Raw genomic sequence first — 14,590 nt, 5'->3', positions numbered from 1 at the left:
GATAATTATTTGACCATTTTATTCTCATGATATTAAGTTATGAACTTTTAACACTTTAGTTAATCAAGGGAATTTTTTGAATTTTAAAATTTTATTATTTGATAGATGGATGTCTAATATGAAAAATATTTTTACACCATAATTACAAAACCATTTTAAAAGTAAAAAAAATCTGTGTAAACCAACCACAAGAGGAGATCTGGAAAAAAAAAAGAAAAAAAAACCACAAGAGGAGAAATTTAAAATAGCCCTAACACTTTTTGTATGTTTATGATATGAATATCCAAAAAATTAATTGCGAGTCCCAAATTCTCCAACGTCATATAGTTTGTCCTTCATTTATCGAAAAAATTATTTAGAGGAAAAATTGACAATTATAATTTAGCCTTATAAGTTACATAAAGTTGATTTCTTTCTGCTACTAGAACGAGTCTTCACCAGAAACAGAGCTCTACACAAGCGAAAGAGAGAAAGCATGGAAAGCAAGTCCAACTACAAGGTAGAAGAACCAGAGGCAACCATGTGGTCCCGGAAAGCATGGGCCCTACTATCCACAGTTCGATCCCAATCACCGCTCATCCAGTGCATCACAAACTTCGTGTCAATGGATCTGATGGCCAACACTCTCTTGTCCGCGGGTGCATCACCCGCCATGCTCCACACCTTGGAAGAGCTCACGGACTTCACGCCTCAGGTCCACGCGCTCTGCGTCAACGTGGGCACACTCTCCGCCGGCTGGCTACCGGCCATGAAACTCGCCGCTGAACTGGCACATAAGTCCGGTAAGCCTTGGGTTCTGGACCCAGTTGCCGCCGGTGCCTCCGGTTTCCGGTTAAAGGCTTGTTTGGAGCTTGTGGAGCTTAAGCCTACTGTTATCAGGGGAAATGGGTCCGAGATTATCGCCCTCGCCAAGGCTTCTGTGGAACCCACCAAGGTAAATTTTCTTGCTTTATCACAAAAATAGTCTGATCAATGTTTTCATGAGGTGTTATGTCCTGTGCTTTGAATCGGATTTCTGACACCCAAACAAGTCCGTTGAAATTTGTTAATTTGTTTTTTTGTTGTTGTTGAGAAATCAGGTGTTTAAATTGTTGAGTAAAAGTTTTTGGCTTCATGTTATTAGTATAGATGATGATTCAGTTCATTGAATATCAAAGATAAATTTTTTGCTATTTTTTGTTTTTTTCTTTGTGCATACTAAAGTTGTTATAAATCAATTTTAATTGAATTTTGTTGTTTTTAGGGTGTAGACAGTTCCCATAAGTCAACAGATGCAGTAGAGTCAGCAATGTCACTGGCTCAAGCCAGTGGTGCCATAGTGGCAGTTTCTGGAGCTGTTGATATTGTTACAGATGGGAATAGGGTTGTTGGTGCTCACAATGGGGTTGCCATGATGACAAAGATAACAGCAACAGGGTGTTCAGTCACTGCCCTCATTGCTGCCTTTGTTTCGGTTGATCAATCACATGTATTGGAAGCTACAGCTTCGGCGTTATCGGTATTTGGGATTGCTGGTGAGATGGGAATGAAAATGGCAAATGGTCCAGCGTCATTGCGGATGCATTTGATAGATTCACTCTACGGGATCGATGAAGCGTGTGTGCTTTCTCATGCTAAAATCACCAGCTTGTCGTGAACGATGAGGAGCTGTATGTGTGGTATGCTACTTACCATTAGGCCTGTTTTGTTGTGTTTTTCTTTTTTGTAGATTTGCCATATGTTGATCAATCACATGAATGACGAATAACATATACTTTGTTCTTGGAAGTAGAGTTCTGGAGTCATTTACAGGCAAGTACAATAGTAATTGGAAGCATTCCGTTGTAAACTGAACTTTGTTTCACTTATGATTTTTTTCCCCTGTATTTTAAACTTTTCCTTTGTAATATAAAGAAACAGTCTCCAAATAAACAAAGATAGTTTAAAAGCAAAAATTTGGTAATTCATTCCAGTTGTAAGCTGCTGTGCCTGTTCCAACATTAATTATATGGGTTACATAGGGTAGCAACAATTTGGTTTTAGATGAGGTATCCTCTTTGAAAGGCCAAGACTAAGTTGGTGGTCATGAGGCCATTTTTGTCCGAAGGAAATGCTCACTGTTGTCTACAAATCAGTTAAAAAAGAACTAAGAAAATCAGAGAGTCAACATAAGAGTTGATGTCTCTGAGTCAATGGTTCGAGGTCTTAGAATGGTGTAATTTTCAAGTTTATAAGAATCTTCTACTATATAATAACTCTTTGGGGTTCTGTTGGAAGCTCGATGAATACAAATCAGTTCTCAATGAAGGGAATTATTGTTGAAAGCTTGCTGCCTTGATATTTCATATACTTTTTCATCTCTTTTCCACATCATTTTTCTCTGCAACTACCCTAATCATTCTTTTTTTTCTTTTTCTTTTTTCTAACGTTCTTTACAATTACTAAAATTTTGACATCTACAGTCTACAGTAATAGGCAGCACTCACCTTGTGTTGCCTTACATTGAATACTCTTATGAGTCTCATGCTTTAGAGAGAAAATTGTAGTCTAAAGATTACATTATCATAGTTTTTGTTATTGGATAGTAAGTTACTGGTCATCCATCCGTGAGGACAATAAGATTTGGTTTGATATGTGATGTTCTCATGCAATGTTTACTTATATGGTGGCTGTGATCTGCAGTAATGCATCTTGCATGATATGGTAAAGGCGTACTATGACATTTAGTATGATGGTGATTTGGAGTTTTTGTTTGATCTTGTTCCTTGCCCTTTTAGCGGTGAGAAGATCAGTTGACAAGATATTCTTCATTAGGCATTACCATACTTAAGCAGAACAGTTACAATTGAAAGATACTCCACGCATGTAGCTAATACAATCACAAACACTCACATTGACATTGATATCAACACAAACAAACCACTTTGTCTCAGTACTTTAAGTGGACAGTAATCCTCAGCAATGTTTCTGCACCATCTGTTGCATGTTGACCTGGAGGAATCAGTGGTTGCAGCACTGCAAGCCCATTGGCATTTTTAAACTTGCCCGTCCCACCAGTCACTGACAACTGTGACTTGGTACTCCCAATCTTGTACACTCCGAAGAAGTTGAGGTTGTCATTATACTCCCCTCCTTCTATCATAGCCGTAAATGCCATCAGCTGTCTTGTTCCATCTGCAGAGCTTGCCACATAAACTCCTTGCGCTTTTCCAATCGTTTGTGACCCCAAGTCGGGACTAGAGGTCAGTATGTCATCAATGACAGTGATTGTCCCAAAGCCTAGTCCCAACCCATCCGGTGCTAGTTGGGTAGCAGGATTGCCATTCTGTTGAGCATTAGGATTTCCTGCAAAAGCTGTACCAGATAAGCCGGTTCCTAGTGGGAGACCGTTGGCACCATTTACAGTTGGAATGGCACCATTGGCATTAGGGATAGCCACCGCACCATCTGGAGGAAGGAACCCTATCGGCTTTGCAAAGGGCACTTGGCTGCTGTAGATGTTGCCTAGCAAGCCAGTGATTGGCCTAGCTGTAGGGCTACTGCCTCCAAGAATGTCATGCATGTATATTTCAAGAACCGGTTCATTGCCAACTGGTGCAGGATCAACTGCAGACACAAGTACAATTGCATTGTGCATATTTGCAATCAGCATTATGATGAAAACAGATGAAAATGTATGCTTGAACATCCTGAAATTCGGTATCTAAAGATGTAGAATTGAATGCTGAAGATTTCTTGCTGAAGTACTCTGATGGGTAACAGATATTGCTCTTAATATAGAGGAAATGGGCACATGGAGTGGTTGAGGCTACTCCAAACTCAGGAGGTGAAGTTGTTGGATTATCTTCTTTGTAGGAATCATTTGAATTTTGTTCTAGGTGAATTAGTTATCGATCACAGATGGCATACAGAAGTGGGTTTGTTGTATTGTATCATTGGTTCCACAAGACAATTTTCTTTAATTAAATGAACAGATGAGATGATCATCTGATTTACCTTTCTTTTTTCTTCTTTTTTTTTTTTTTTTTTTTTTTCAAATGTCGCAGCTGATTTACTTATTGGTTAATTTCCGCTCTGCTTTCATGGTATAATGTTGTTTTTGCAATTGGTCAAAGTTTTAAGCCTCGCGTATATCAAAGATGTATGCACCAGCAATAATCTCCAATCTTGTGCTATGACTTGTTTAGTAACAGTTCAGAATTTTATCTTTTCACAATCTGGTCCTTTTTGGTTAGTCTTTGCAATAATAATAATAATCATTCCCAAACTGCCCCGTTTATTTATTCATTTATTTTGGTTGCTTGAAAAGGGCTGGAAAAGGAGGAATTATTTTGTGAGCAACCTTATGAGACAACCCTGAAAATCAGACAACGCGGCAATACTTAAGTGTTTTAGAAAGGTATTTTTTAATAAATAGTATAGCCGAGCGGCGGTACTCCTTAAATAGGATATAATTAGGATTATTTGCAGCACTGGTCCCTCAACTATACCCCAAGTTACACTTTGGTCACTCAACTCAAATATTAGTTGCAGAGGTCACTCAATTAGGTGTTTTGTTGCACCGTTAGTCCTACTGTCAAGTCTCTCTAACGGTAGGGACTAATAGTGCAACACAACACCTAATTGAGTGACCAAAATGTAACTCCGAGTATAGTTGAGGGATCATTGCTACAAATAATCTTAACTGAAAAGTCACATTTGCCCATCAATAATCTAAGAGATGCTTGCCACGTCATCATTTTAAACAGAAAAAGTAACAGACTTGACGGTAGGACTAACAGTGCAACAAAACACGTAATTGAATGACTTCTGCAACTAATATTTGAGTTGAGTGACCAAAGTGTAACTTGGGGTATAGTTGAGGGACCATTGCTGCGAATAACCCGATATAATTAAGTAGTATCGCCGCGCGGCTATATTTCAGTTTTTATAAAATAAATAGTATAGCCGAGCGGCTATATTTCAGTTTTTATAAAATAAATTGTATAGCCGCGCGGCTATACCTGGGTTTTTTAAACCTTTCTTCATAAATTGTATAGCCGTACGGCTACACCGGGTTCTTTAGTTTTTTTACTTATTTAAAAATTTCTTTGAATTTCATTTATTGATAAGAGTAGTTTAGAAAATACACGTTTTTAAAAAAGCAAATGTAAATACATGACCATATGTATGTTACATGTCTAATACACATGTTATTTTATACATAATTTTCAATTTCAAACAAAGATTTATGGGTATAGTAGTAAGAAAGAAGGTAATATTCTTCATGTAATTAAAGTGTTGTTTGAAAAGTGAAGCATAAGCAAAAGCATCATGTCCTAAAATCTTATGTGCTGTATCAAATAAAAAAGGCTTCTCTACATGTCTTTAAGAGATGAATGCATCCCTCTACGTATAAAATACTATTATAATTAAATCGTATAGCCGCACGGCTATACTTCAGTTTTTAATTTTTTTAATTTTAAATAAATAGTATATCCGCGGGCTATTCTCTTTAAATATAATATAATTAAATATAATAGCCGCCCGGCTATATTTCAGTTTTTTTTAATAAATAGTAGAGCAGTGCGGCTATACTGGGGTTTTTTTTTAATAATTATTTATTTATAAATTTCCTTGAATTTTGTTTATCGATAAGAGTAGTTTAGAAAATTCACGTTTTAAAAAAAGAAAATGTACAATACATGTATGTACGTATGTTTCATGTCTAATACATGTGTTTTTTTAACAAAATTTTCAATTAAAAACAAAGATTTAGGGGTATAGTAGGTAAGAGATAAGGTAGCATTCTTTATGTAAAGTGTTGTTTGAAAAGTGAAGCATAAGCAAAAGCATGCCATGTCCTAAAATCTTATGTGCCGTATCAAATTCAAAATGCTTCTCTACATGTTTTTAACAGATGAATGCATCCCTCTATGTATAAAATACTATTATAATTAGTGGCTATATTGAATTTTTTTATATATATTTTTAATAAATACTATAGCCGCACGGCTATATGCTTTAAATATAATATAACTTAATAGTATAGCCGAGGGGCTATACTTGAGTTTTTAAAAAGTTTTTCAATAAATATTATCGCCGCGCGGCTATACTTCAGTTTTAAAAATGTTTTTTAAATAAATAGTATAGCCGACCGGTTATACGCTTTAAACATGATATAATTAAATAGTATAGCCGGGCGGCTATACTGTAGGTTTTTATAAATTTTTCCATAAATAGTATAGCCGATTTTTCCATTTTTTTTTCTTTTTCGAACCCGCTCTCACGGGCAGCAGCAGCGGCATTCCTCAGCTCTCATAGACTCGTCGACTCTCTGCTCTGGCCTTCCGTTTTACCCCCAAAGCTTTTCGCGCTTTCCCCAAGGCGCTTACGACGTCGTTCCCAGTTCGTTCCAACCAGCCAGCTTTTCACAAAGTTGTCACTTGTCGTACTGCATCAGTCTCAGCCTCCGATGATGTCTTCACTTGGGACAACGTCGTTAGGATATCCAAACCGGTTCAGATCTCAGAGGCTACTCAGAAAAGATCAAAATATGCAATCGCACTTTCCTTGGTAAGTTATACAATACATTTTCTCAGCTTCCAAACAGAAACAGACCAATTGTTCGTTTATCTCTCCACAATCCATTCCACATTTTATTGAAACTGCTTGCAGGAATCGCACTCTGAGTTCCTTCCCTTTGTAATTGAGGACCATTCACAAAGAGTAAGCTCAAATTCCCTGAATTCAAATACCCGTTTCATGCTCAGATATAGCACTGAATAATTTTCCCAAATCTCTAGTTTTGCTGAGAATTTACGTAGTTTCAAGGACGTGTTTACTTTCCCACCAGAAAATTCAAACTCTAATGGCAGTTGCATTCATCGCTGAGCATAGGACGAGAGCTGTGGGAGATGTAATCAAATGCCTAGAGGAAGAAAATAGTCCAGGTATAAGGAATGAGCTACGGTTTGTTTCTGCGATTTGCGCGCCACCTTTTTTTAACCTTGGTTTGGGTGATTAAACAGTGAATTATAATCAATTTTTGATGCATCTCTAGGAAGTGATTTTGGCTATATTAATCTGTAGGATGAATGGCAACTGGCTCATTGGATTAATTGGTGCTATATATGTATCTAGCAATGCCTGTACGTAGTTTGTTATTAGATCGACATGGAGGTTCTGTGAAAGGGCTTGATGATGAGGCTTTGGAGGTGACACTGTGCGCTATAGTGTTAGCTAGAGAGGAATATAAGATTTTTTGTAGGGTTAGAAATTTCAGTGGTAGCATTGAGTCTGGTTGCTTTTTCAATGGTCACATAGGAAGGAAGCCACTGGCCAGCTAACTCTTTTATTGTTGTTCATTTGATTTTCTTGCAACTTTCCATTTTAAACATTTTTTATGTACTTCTTGTTGGAATAGGCTTATGGAGTGCACATGATGGCTATGTTGAGAAGAATGGGAAGAAGTTTCTATGGATAGCGAAGAGAAGTCAACAGAAACCCACTTATATTATATATATATATATATATATATATCCAGGGATGCTTGATCATCTAGTTGCTGGTGGACTGGTTTGTAACGAGCTTTCATCTTGCTTTAAGGCATTTTAGTTTCTGTTCTATCAGTATATAGGCTGTCAGTGCTCAGTGGGAGCTTGCTTGAATAGTTTGCATTTGGTATCTAGAGCCTCCAGCCTTGATGAAATAACATGGGCATTCCTCGGCTTTACTCGGCTCTTTTTTTTTAATTTTTCTTAAAAAATAGTCTAGCCGCACGGCTATACTCGGTTTTTTTAATTTTCAAAAAAGAAATAGTCGGCTATACCTGATTTTTAAACGTTTTTAAACAATAGTATAGCCGCACGGCTTTACTCGGCATTGTTTAGATTGATATAATAACACTTACATAAGAAACTAATTTAAAAGCCAAACCCCAATATGATGCATATTGCATAAGTGCAGAAATCAACAACCAGAGAAAGCAATAAAACCACGTACGTACTACCAATTTCTTCATCACTCCGCAGGACAGCTAAGACTGAGTTTCAGAGAACCTACACGAAACCTAGTAAACTATACAAAATGAAAAAATATTGCATGACCACTCTGGGAACAGCCAAACTAAACTCAAATGAGGAGCATAAATTCAAGCCTTAACTCACGATTAGAAAGAAAATTCACCGACGCCGTAATAAAAGAGAGAAATTATTCAACAATTACAAGGGATGAATTTCAGGAACAGCAGGAAACATAGAAGACCTGGGTCATCAAGAAATCAATCATCTTCACTCACACAAAGCACTAAGAAGGATACATGAGGATCTCACCGGAATATCATGCCAAATACAACCAAACAGAATGGAAACTCAGACGAAGATTGATATCAAAGTCCTAAATCAATGGTCCATGTATGACAGCTAATTTGCCTCATAATTATCAACCAAACACAGGAAGAAAAGCCTGAAAAATGTAAAGACTTAAACCTCTGCAAAAGTTTAAACAGATTCCAAATACGGGTCATCGGGAAATTGTTAAATTTATGTTATCCTAACTGCAATACCAGTGCTTGTATTATTTTTTGATATTCTTCTTTTATAGCATTCATAATGATACAGTGATGCCAAATACTTCACCTCAGACTCAGAGCAGTCAAGAAAACCAATATCAAGACAAATTAGATAGCAATCTTCAAGCGAACAGGGCTCAGGTCCCTCTGCAAACTATTCTAAGGAACAACTCAAGTAAGAAATTTACTTTGTTATTGTAATTACAACCACAAAGATAAAATGTTGGTTCCCGCAACAACATCCATTTGCCTTTATATATAGCAGGATGCTTACAAAATTAAGAGCATGAGCCATGCATATATATGACTTCTACTGTCATTACATTCCTATTTAACTTAGAGCGTGAGCCATGCATGGATCATTCTGTATAAACGATCTGATATTCATTTGTTAACATCGTAATCTTTCATTCTGTATAAAAGCAGAGGTAACTTCGCATTCATGGTAAATCGGTAATTAAAACATAATGAAAATTCCCAGTTGACTTTTGTAATATTCTTATATTCTTTCAAGTCGAAGCCCTTTGATTGATTGAAGACTATGGTTCGATAGAGATAGACACCAACTGCTAAATTCAGTATCACAACTTCACTTTTGAGTTGAGACCTAAATAAGCTGCTAATTAAGGAATTTTCTTTCAAAGGAAAGACAAATCTGCTAAAAGGAAAAAGAATATGACCCACATATTTCTCAATTGTTTGTAACCACTATTTTAATAAGATTTCCCCCCATTATATTTCTATCGCTTTGTGGACCTTATTTCTTTATTTATTTATTTATTTTGTTCTTTATAAAAGAACTCCACTTGGTTCACAATTTTTTTTTTTTTTTTTTGAGGACCTTTCCTATTGAGAGGGGCGATAGTATACTAAACTCACACATACTACACGGATGCTAGGACTCGAACTCAGGACCTTGCCTGAGGGAGTAAATACTCCAAACCACTACACTAGTGGGTCCTTTGCAAATTCACAGTTGTTCTTAGAGTTGATTATAGAGTTACATTAAAAACATCAGACCCCATGTTGATTACATATATAGCAACAGACAAATGAGAAATAAAAGCTTCTTTCATGGTTTGCTACATTGCCTGTTGTGTTTTAAGCGAAACAAGATCTCTTTCTTTCGAGAAACAGAAGCAGAAGCAGAGTCTTGTTTAAAATGACGAATTTGTAGCTTTTTCGACGGTTTTCGTTCTTTAGTAACGTAATTTAAACCTTTCGTGACGACCTTTTGGTGTCTAATTTGCAAAACTTCTTTTTCGACTGTAAAAACCGTTGCTAACCGTTGCGAATAGATATTTTTGCGGTGGAAGGAAAATCGTCGCTAAACATTGAACGAAATAAAAATTCCTCCATCCCTTATTCGGATAATGATCTTATTCCTACAACTTAATTCTATGACAATATTATTAAACTTTTCACTCTAGTATTTCTTTTTGACCTTTTACGAAATATTAGGCAGATTGAAGTACTTTTCAACTGTGGCAAAATAATCATCACAGATAGTATATCCGGATCAATGATCCTACACAACTAGAAGATAAAATACTTTCTTCCAGCTGATTGATGACCCGAAAGCATCAATAATCCAAGGATGCACCCTAATACACTCCAACTATAACCGACCAAATTGGTGTCATCAAACCTCAAGTCACCAAATATCACCGACGCAGGTCAACGTCAAGGCTATATAAATCACAATGGTCCAGGCATAACAGCGCATCGTTAATCATCTGAATCAATTAAATCCTGTCAAGAACCTGGAGATGATAACAAAGAATTCTTTATTATTGATACAATAACAGTACATAGGAAAACTAATTTAAAAGCCAAATCCCAATAAGATTACATACTGCATCACTGCAGAAATCAACAACCAGAGGAGAAAGCAAAAAAACCATGTACTACGAAATATCGCCCATCAAAACCAGTTAGAATTTATTTTCAGGTTTGCAGTCCTGGGTCAATGGAACTCACTTATCTTCATCCACACAAAGCACTAAGAACACATGAGCATCAGAGGGCACCAGAACACCAAGTGAAAAGAACCCCGAAAACTATCAATAAGATATGAAGCACACCATGATATAGTGATATTTATATCATTCCAAATACAACCCAACTGAATACGCACTTGCAAAACAAGAGATGACAAACTCAGACAAATATTGATATTGAAGTCCTAAACAAAATGTCCATGTATGACATCCCATTTGCCCCATAAGAACCAACCAACCCCAGAAGGAAAAGCCAAGGCTTAAACATCTGCACAAGTTTAAAACTTACAGATGCCAAATACAGGTCATCAGAACATAGTAAAATTTAGATTTTCCTAGAAGCAATACGAGTGCCTGTGTACAGCATTCATGCTGATACAGTGATGCCAAATACTTCACTTCAGATCAGTCTCAAGGAAAGAGATCATTTCAGATGACAGGTACTTGTAAATCCAATAACATAATAAATGGATACCAATAATCAACCAAACAAACAAATGGATACCAATCTTCAAACTAGCAGAGCTCAAAGGACCCTCTGAAAACTATCCCAACTTCTTGGTTTCATTAAACACTTTGAAAATGGTGAATGAAATTGAGAATGCTGATCCAAAATTTAAAGGAGGTGTCTAGAATTAAATTCAAGCAACATAGCTTAAATTGACAAAATTGACAGACGCCGAGAAAGATGACTATTTCTTCTTCGGCAATGTCAGTGGAATATATGAACAACATTCATTGACCTCCAATTCAAAATTTCAATTTTTAACTTCACTAAATTACAAAAAAGATTGACAATACAATGAAAGTTTAAGCCAAACCCTATTAGCGTCTACACAACCGGAGCAGAGAAAACCTCACGCCCCAGAAATTGTTGAAAATTAGGGTTACAAAATATGACTATTAAGAATTACCTCAAAATTAACCAGGATTTTTCAAACCCAGAACCGACGGAGCTCTTACTTTCCACCGTAAGGTACAACAGAGCCGTCGTTCTGATTCGTCTCAACTCTGAACCGGTTCTGCCACAATCGCAGCCCTTTCCAGGTTACAACACCCAAACGTCGTCGTTTACGCTTCCAAAGTTAATGAGAGTAAAAGAATGGTAAAAGAGAGGAATTGGGTTTTCTTGTGGCCCAAAGATATTTTCGGCTAATGAGCCATTTCCTTTTAAAGTCAGGAAAAAAACAATTATTAGAAAAAAGGGATATTAAAGGGTCCTTTTTAATTAATTTTTTATAAACAATAGTATAGCCGACCGGCTATACTCGGTTTTTAAATTTTTTTGGGAAAGACTACTCTGTTTCCTGATTGTTTTAAAACAAATGGTATAGCCGGTCGGCTTCTTTAGAAAAAAAAAAATATGATAGCGGCGCGGCTATACGCCTTTTTAATTTTTGAAAAGAAATGGTATGGCCGCGCGGCTATACTCGGCTGCTGCCTAATTTTTTAAAAGAAACAGTATAGTCGCGCGGCTTGACTCGGCTCTTTTTATTTTTTTATGTTAATCAAGAGTATAGCCGCGCGGCTATACGCGTTTGTTAAAACAATTCGATGTAGTTTACGACTGGCCACACGCCGTACACGTCTGCGAGTAGCTTCGACGATCTGAATCTATCGCAGGAGGTGCTGAAGGGCTTGTATGTAGAGATGGGGTTGAAGAAGGCCAGTAAAGTCCAGGCAATCACTTTGCCCATGATTTTAACCCCTCCCTACAAAGATCTTATTGCTCAGGCCCACAATGGTTCGGGCAAAACCACTTGTTTCGTGCTTGGGATGCTCAACCGGGTCGATCCCAATGTTAAAGCTCCTCAGGCGCTTTGTATCTGCCCCACCAGAGAGTTGGCCATTCAGGTAAAGTTTCTTTCTTTTCTTAATTGGCCATTCAGGTAAGCACTTTGTGAAAAGTTTCATGGATTCATGCTATGAGAATTGCTCCAAGAATAACCAGATAAATTAATTGGTCGGTTATTGTTCCCTAGTTCAACACAGATGTCTTGCTGTAGAAAATAAATGACGAATTATGTCTTTCATATGTAAACTTCTTATTAAAAACAAGAATAAGATTTACAAAATTACTACTTATATTGCTTTATGGGCCCTTATTTTTCGGTTCATTCTAGCCATACCGCCAAGAAGCTCAAGCTTGAGCACCTTCAAACCATACCCGTACCTCATCACCATTCTAAAAAGTTGGGCGCTGGACACATGCTCAATATTTGCCTTGTACTACAATCAACTAAAGATCCAAACAATCTACATCTATTCTATAATATAATCAATTTAATTAGCATCGTTTGCTTTCATCCACATTGAGTTACATTACTAGAAAACCTCAAAAAGAATCACAGACGAGGAACTCAGAATATTGTTGCCATTATCAAATCAATAATGTTATTTGGATCACATTTACTAATCACATTGCTGACCACCTCTATTAGAGAGATGAGCCCCGCCAGTGTATGTGGGAGGGACCCACTTGTATTAGAGAGGTGGTTAGCAATGCAGTCTAAATAGCAACACCCTTATCAAATAGTATATCGTTCGAACATGACCATCATATAAAAACAAATTAATAAATTAAAAAGGTGTATAGACAAACTTGGGGATGAACATATAAAAGAATTTGGAAATCAGTTTTTGTGGATTGAATTTTCTCTAAGTAAGGACTGGAAAACAAAGAAACTAACAATTTGAAATTTTATATATTACGCTAAGTTAAACTACAGAATCGAGTAGCTGGACTTGTTGTTTTTAAAGAGGCATGACAAAATGTTAGATTGTGATGTTCATATAGAATTAATGAAACTTAGCTTTTATTTAAAAAGAAAAAGAAAAAGAAAGAACAAGATTTATACATATATATATTGGAAAAGTTGTGAATCTATACTTCTTACTCAGAAACATAGAGGCGCCACTTGGTTCTTATGTAAATCATAAAAGAGTGAAAATAATAATAATTTGCCTAACAACTGCAAATTCGTCAAAGATTAATCATCGATATTTAGGCACCCAATATGATGTTATTTTTCTCTAGAATTATATATATAATGATGTATAGACACCAAAAATTGCTAAATTATAAATTTAACTTTTGAGGTGAGACCCAATTAACGAAGGAATTTTGTCCAGACAAAAGGCTTCTTTTATTATTATTAGTATAAGCGATAGTCTAAACTACAAAGAATGAGGGTTTCTCACACATACACAGTCAAAATGACGTGGGAGTTCGAACCTGAGACCTCTTGTCTGCAAGTCAAAACACTTTTCCACTAGGGTTAGACCCCCGTTAGCAAAATAAAAGCATGGAAAACCAACTTCACCAGGCACATAATTGTCCCGACAAAAAGACTTAATCAAAAGGGACTCGATGCAATTGATCTTCAAAGAAAAAGGCTCCATTACAGTCAAGATCAACTAAATCAAAGCATACCTGCAATTGATCAAGAAAATCAACAATAATTATGTCATTTCCGTACAATGAGGAAAAAAAAAATTTATGAACACTACCAAACCGCCTAAATTACATCCACCAATTAATAATAATTTGATGCTCACCACATAAATATTTCGGACTTAATCAAATGAAATCAAAAGAGAGACACCTTCAATTATGCTCAAAATGATAGTCCTGCATATATCGCTTCAATATATGCTGCATCAGCTCATGTAATTAGCTACAATCATGCTTAGAACCATAGATGGCTAAAGGGTCTCCCTATAAATTGTGGCTTTATAGCTTCCACTTCCTCCACCAACAAACTCCGGCAATCAAACAGAGTTCAATAAAAAATAAAAAAAAGTTGAAACAAAGAAAGAGGAGGTATGGATGCTAGTGTCTTGAGGGCTGTGCTTTTGATGAGCATGCTTGTGCTTGCAATAGCTCAAGCTGATATTAATCCTTCCTATACCAATGCGGTTCCAAATGATGGCAACACTCTTGGTCAAGTTGATGATGTCTCTGATCCTTCCGACACAAATCATGTGGTTCCAAATGGTCATCTTATTTCTTGTGGTTTAAAATGTGCGACAGAGTGCCTGATGAACCCAATATGCCTTG

At 36.6% G+C, this 14,590-nt stretch overlaps 1 protein-coding gene and 1 pseudogene across 1 annotated transcript; one reads left to right on the top strand and one right to left on the bottom strand.

Moving 5' to 3' along the window:
* Positions 1 to 363: 363 nt before the first annotated feature.
* LOC110750933 (hydroxyethylthiazole kinase family protein) lies at positions 364 to 1,847 on the top strand. The gene is made up of 2 exons (XM_021951326.2): positions 364 to 934; positions 1,244 to 1,847. The coding sequence occupies exons 1-2, from the start codon at positions 476 to 478 to the stop codon at positions 1,634 to 1,636; spliced, it is 852 nt and encodes a 283-aa protein (XP_021807018.1). The 5' UTR covers positions 364 to 475; the 3' UTR covers positions 1,637 to 1,847.
* Positions 1,848 to 2,852: 1,005 nt separating this feature from the next.
* On the bottom strand, positions 2,853 to 3,726 carry LOC110750934 (dirigent protein 16 pseudogene; annotated as a pseudogene).
* Positions 3,727 to 14,590: the final 10,864 nt, after the last annotated feature.

This window comes from Prunus avium, chromosome 1, assembly GCF_965620075.1.
Source record: "Prunus avium chromosome 1, drPruAviu1.hap1.1, whole genome shotgun sequence".
Lineage (NCBI taxonomy): Eukaryota > Viridiplantae > Streptophyta > Magnoliopsida > Rosales > Rosaceae > Prunus > Prunus avium.
The sequence above is the reverse complement of the archived record's forward strand: the minus strand, read 5'-3'. Positions and strand labels throughout refer to the sequence as shown.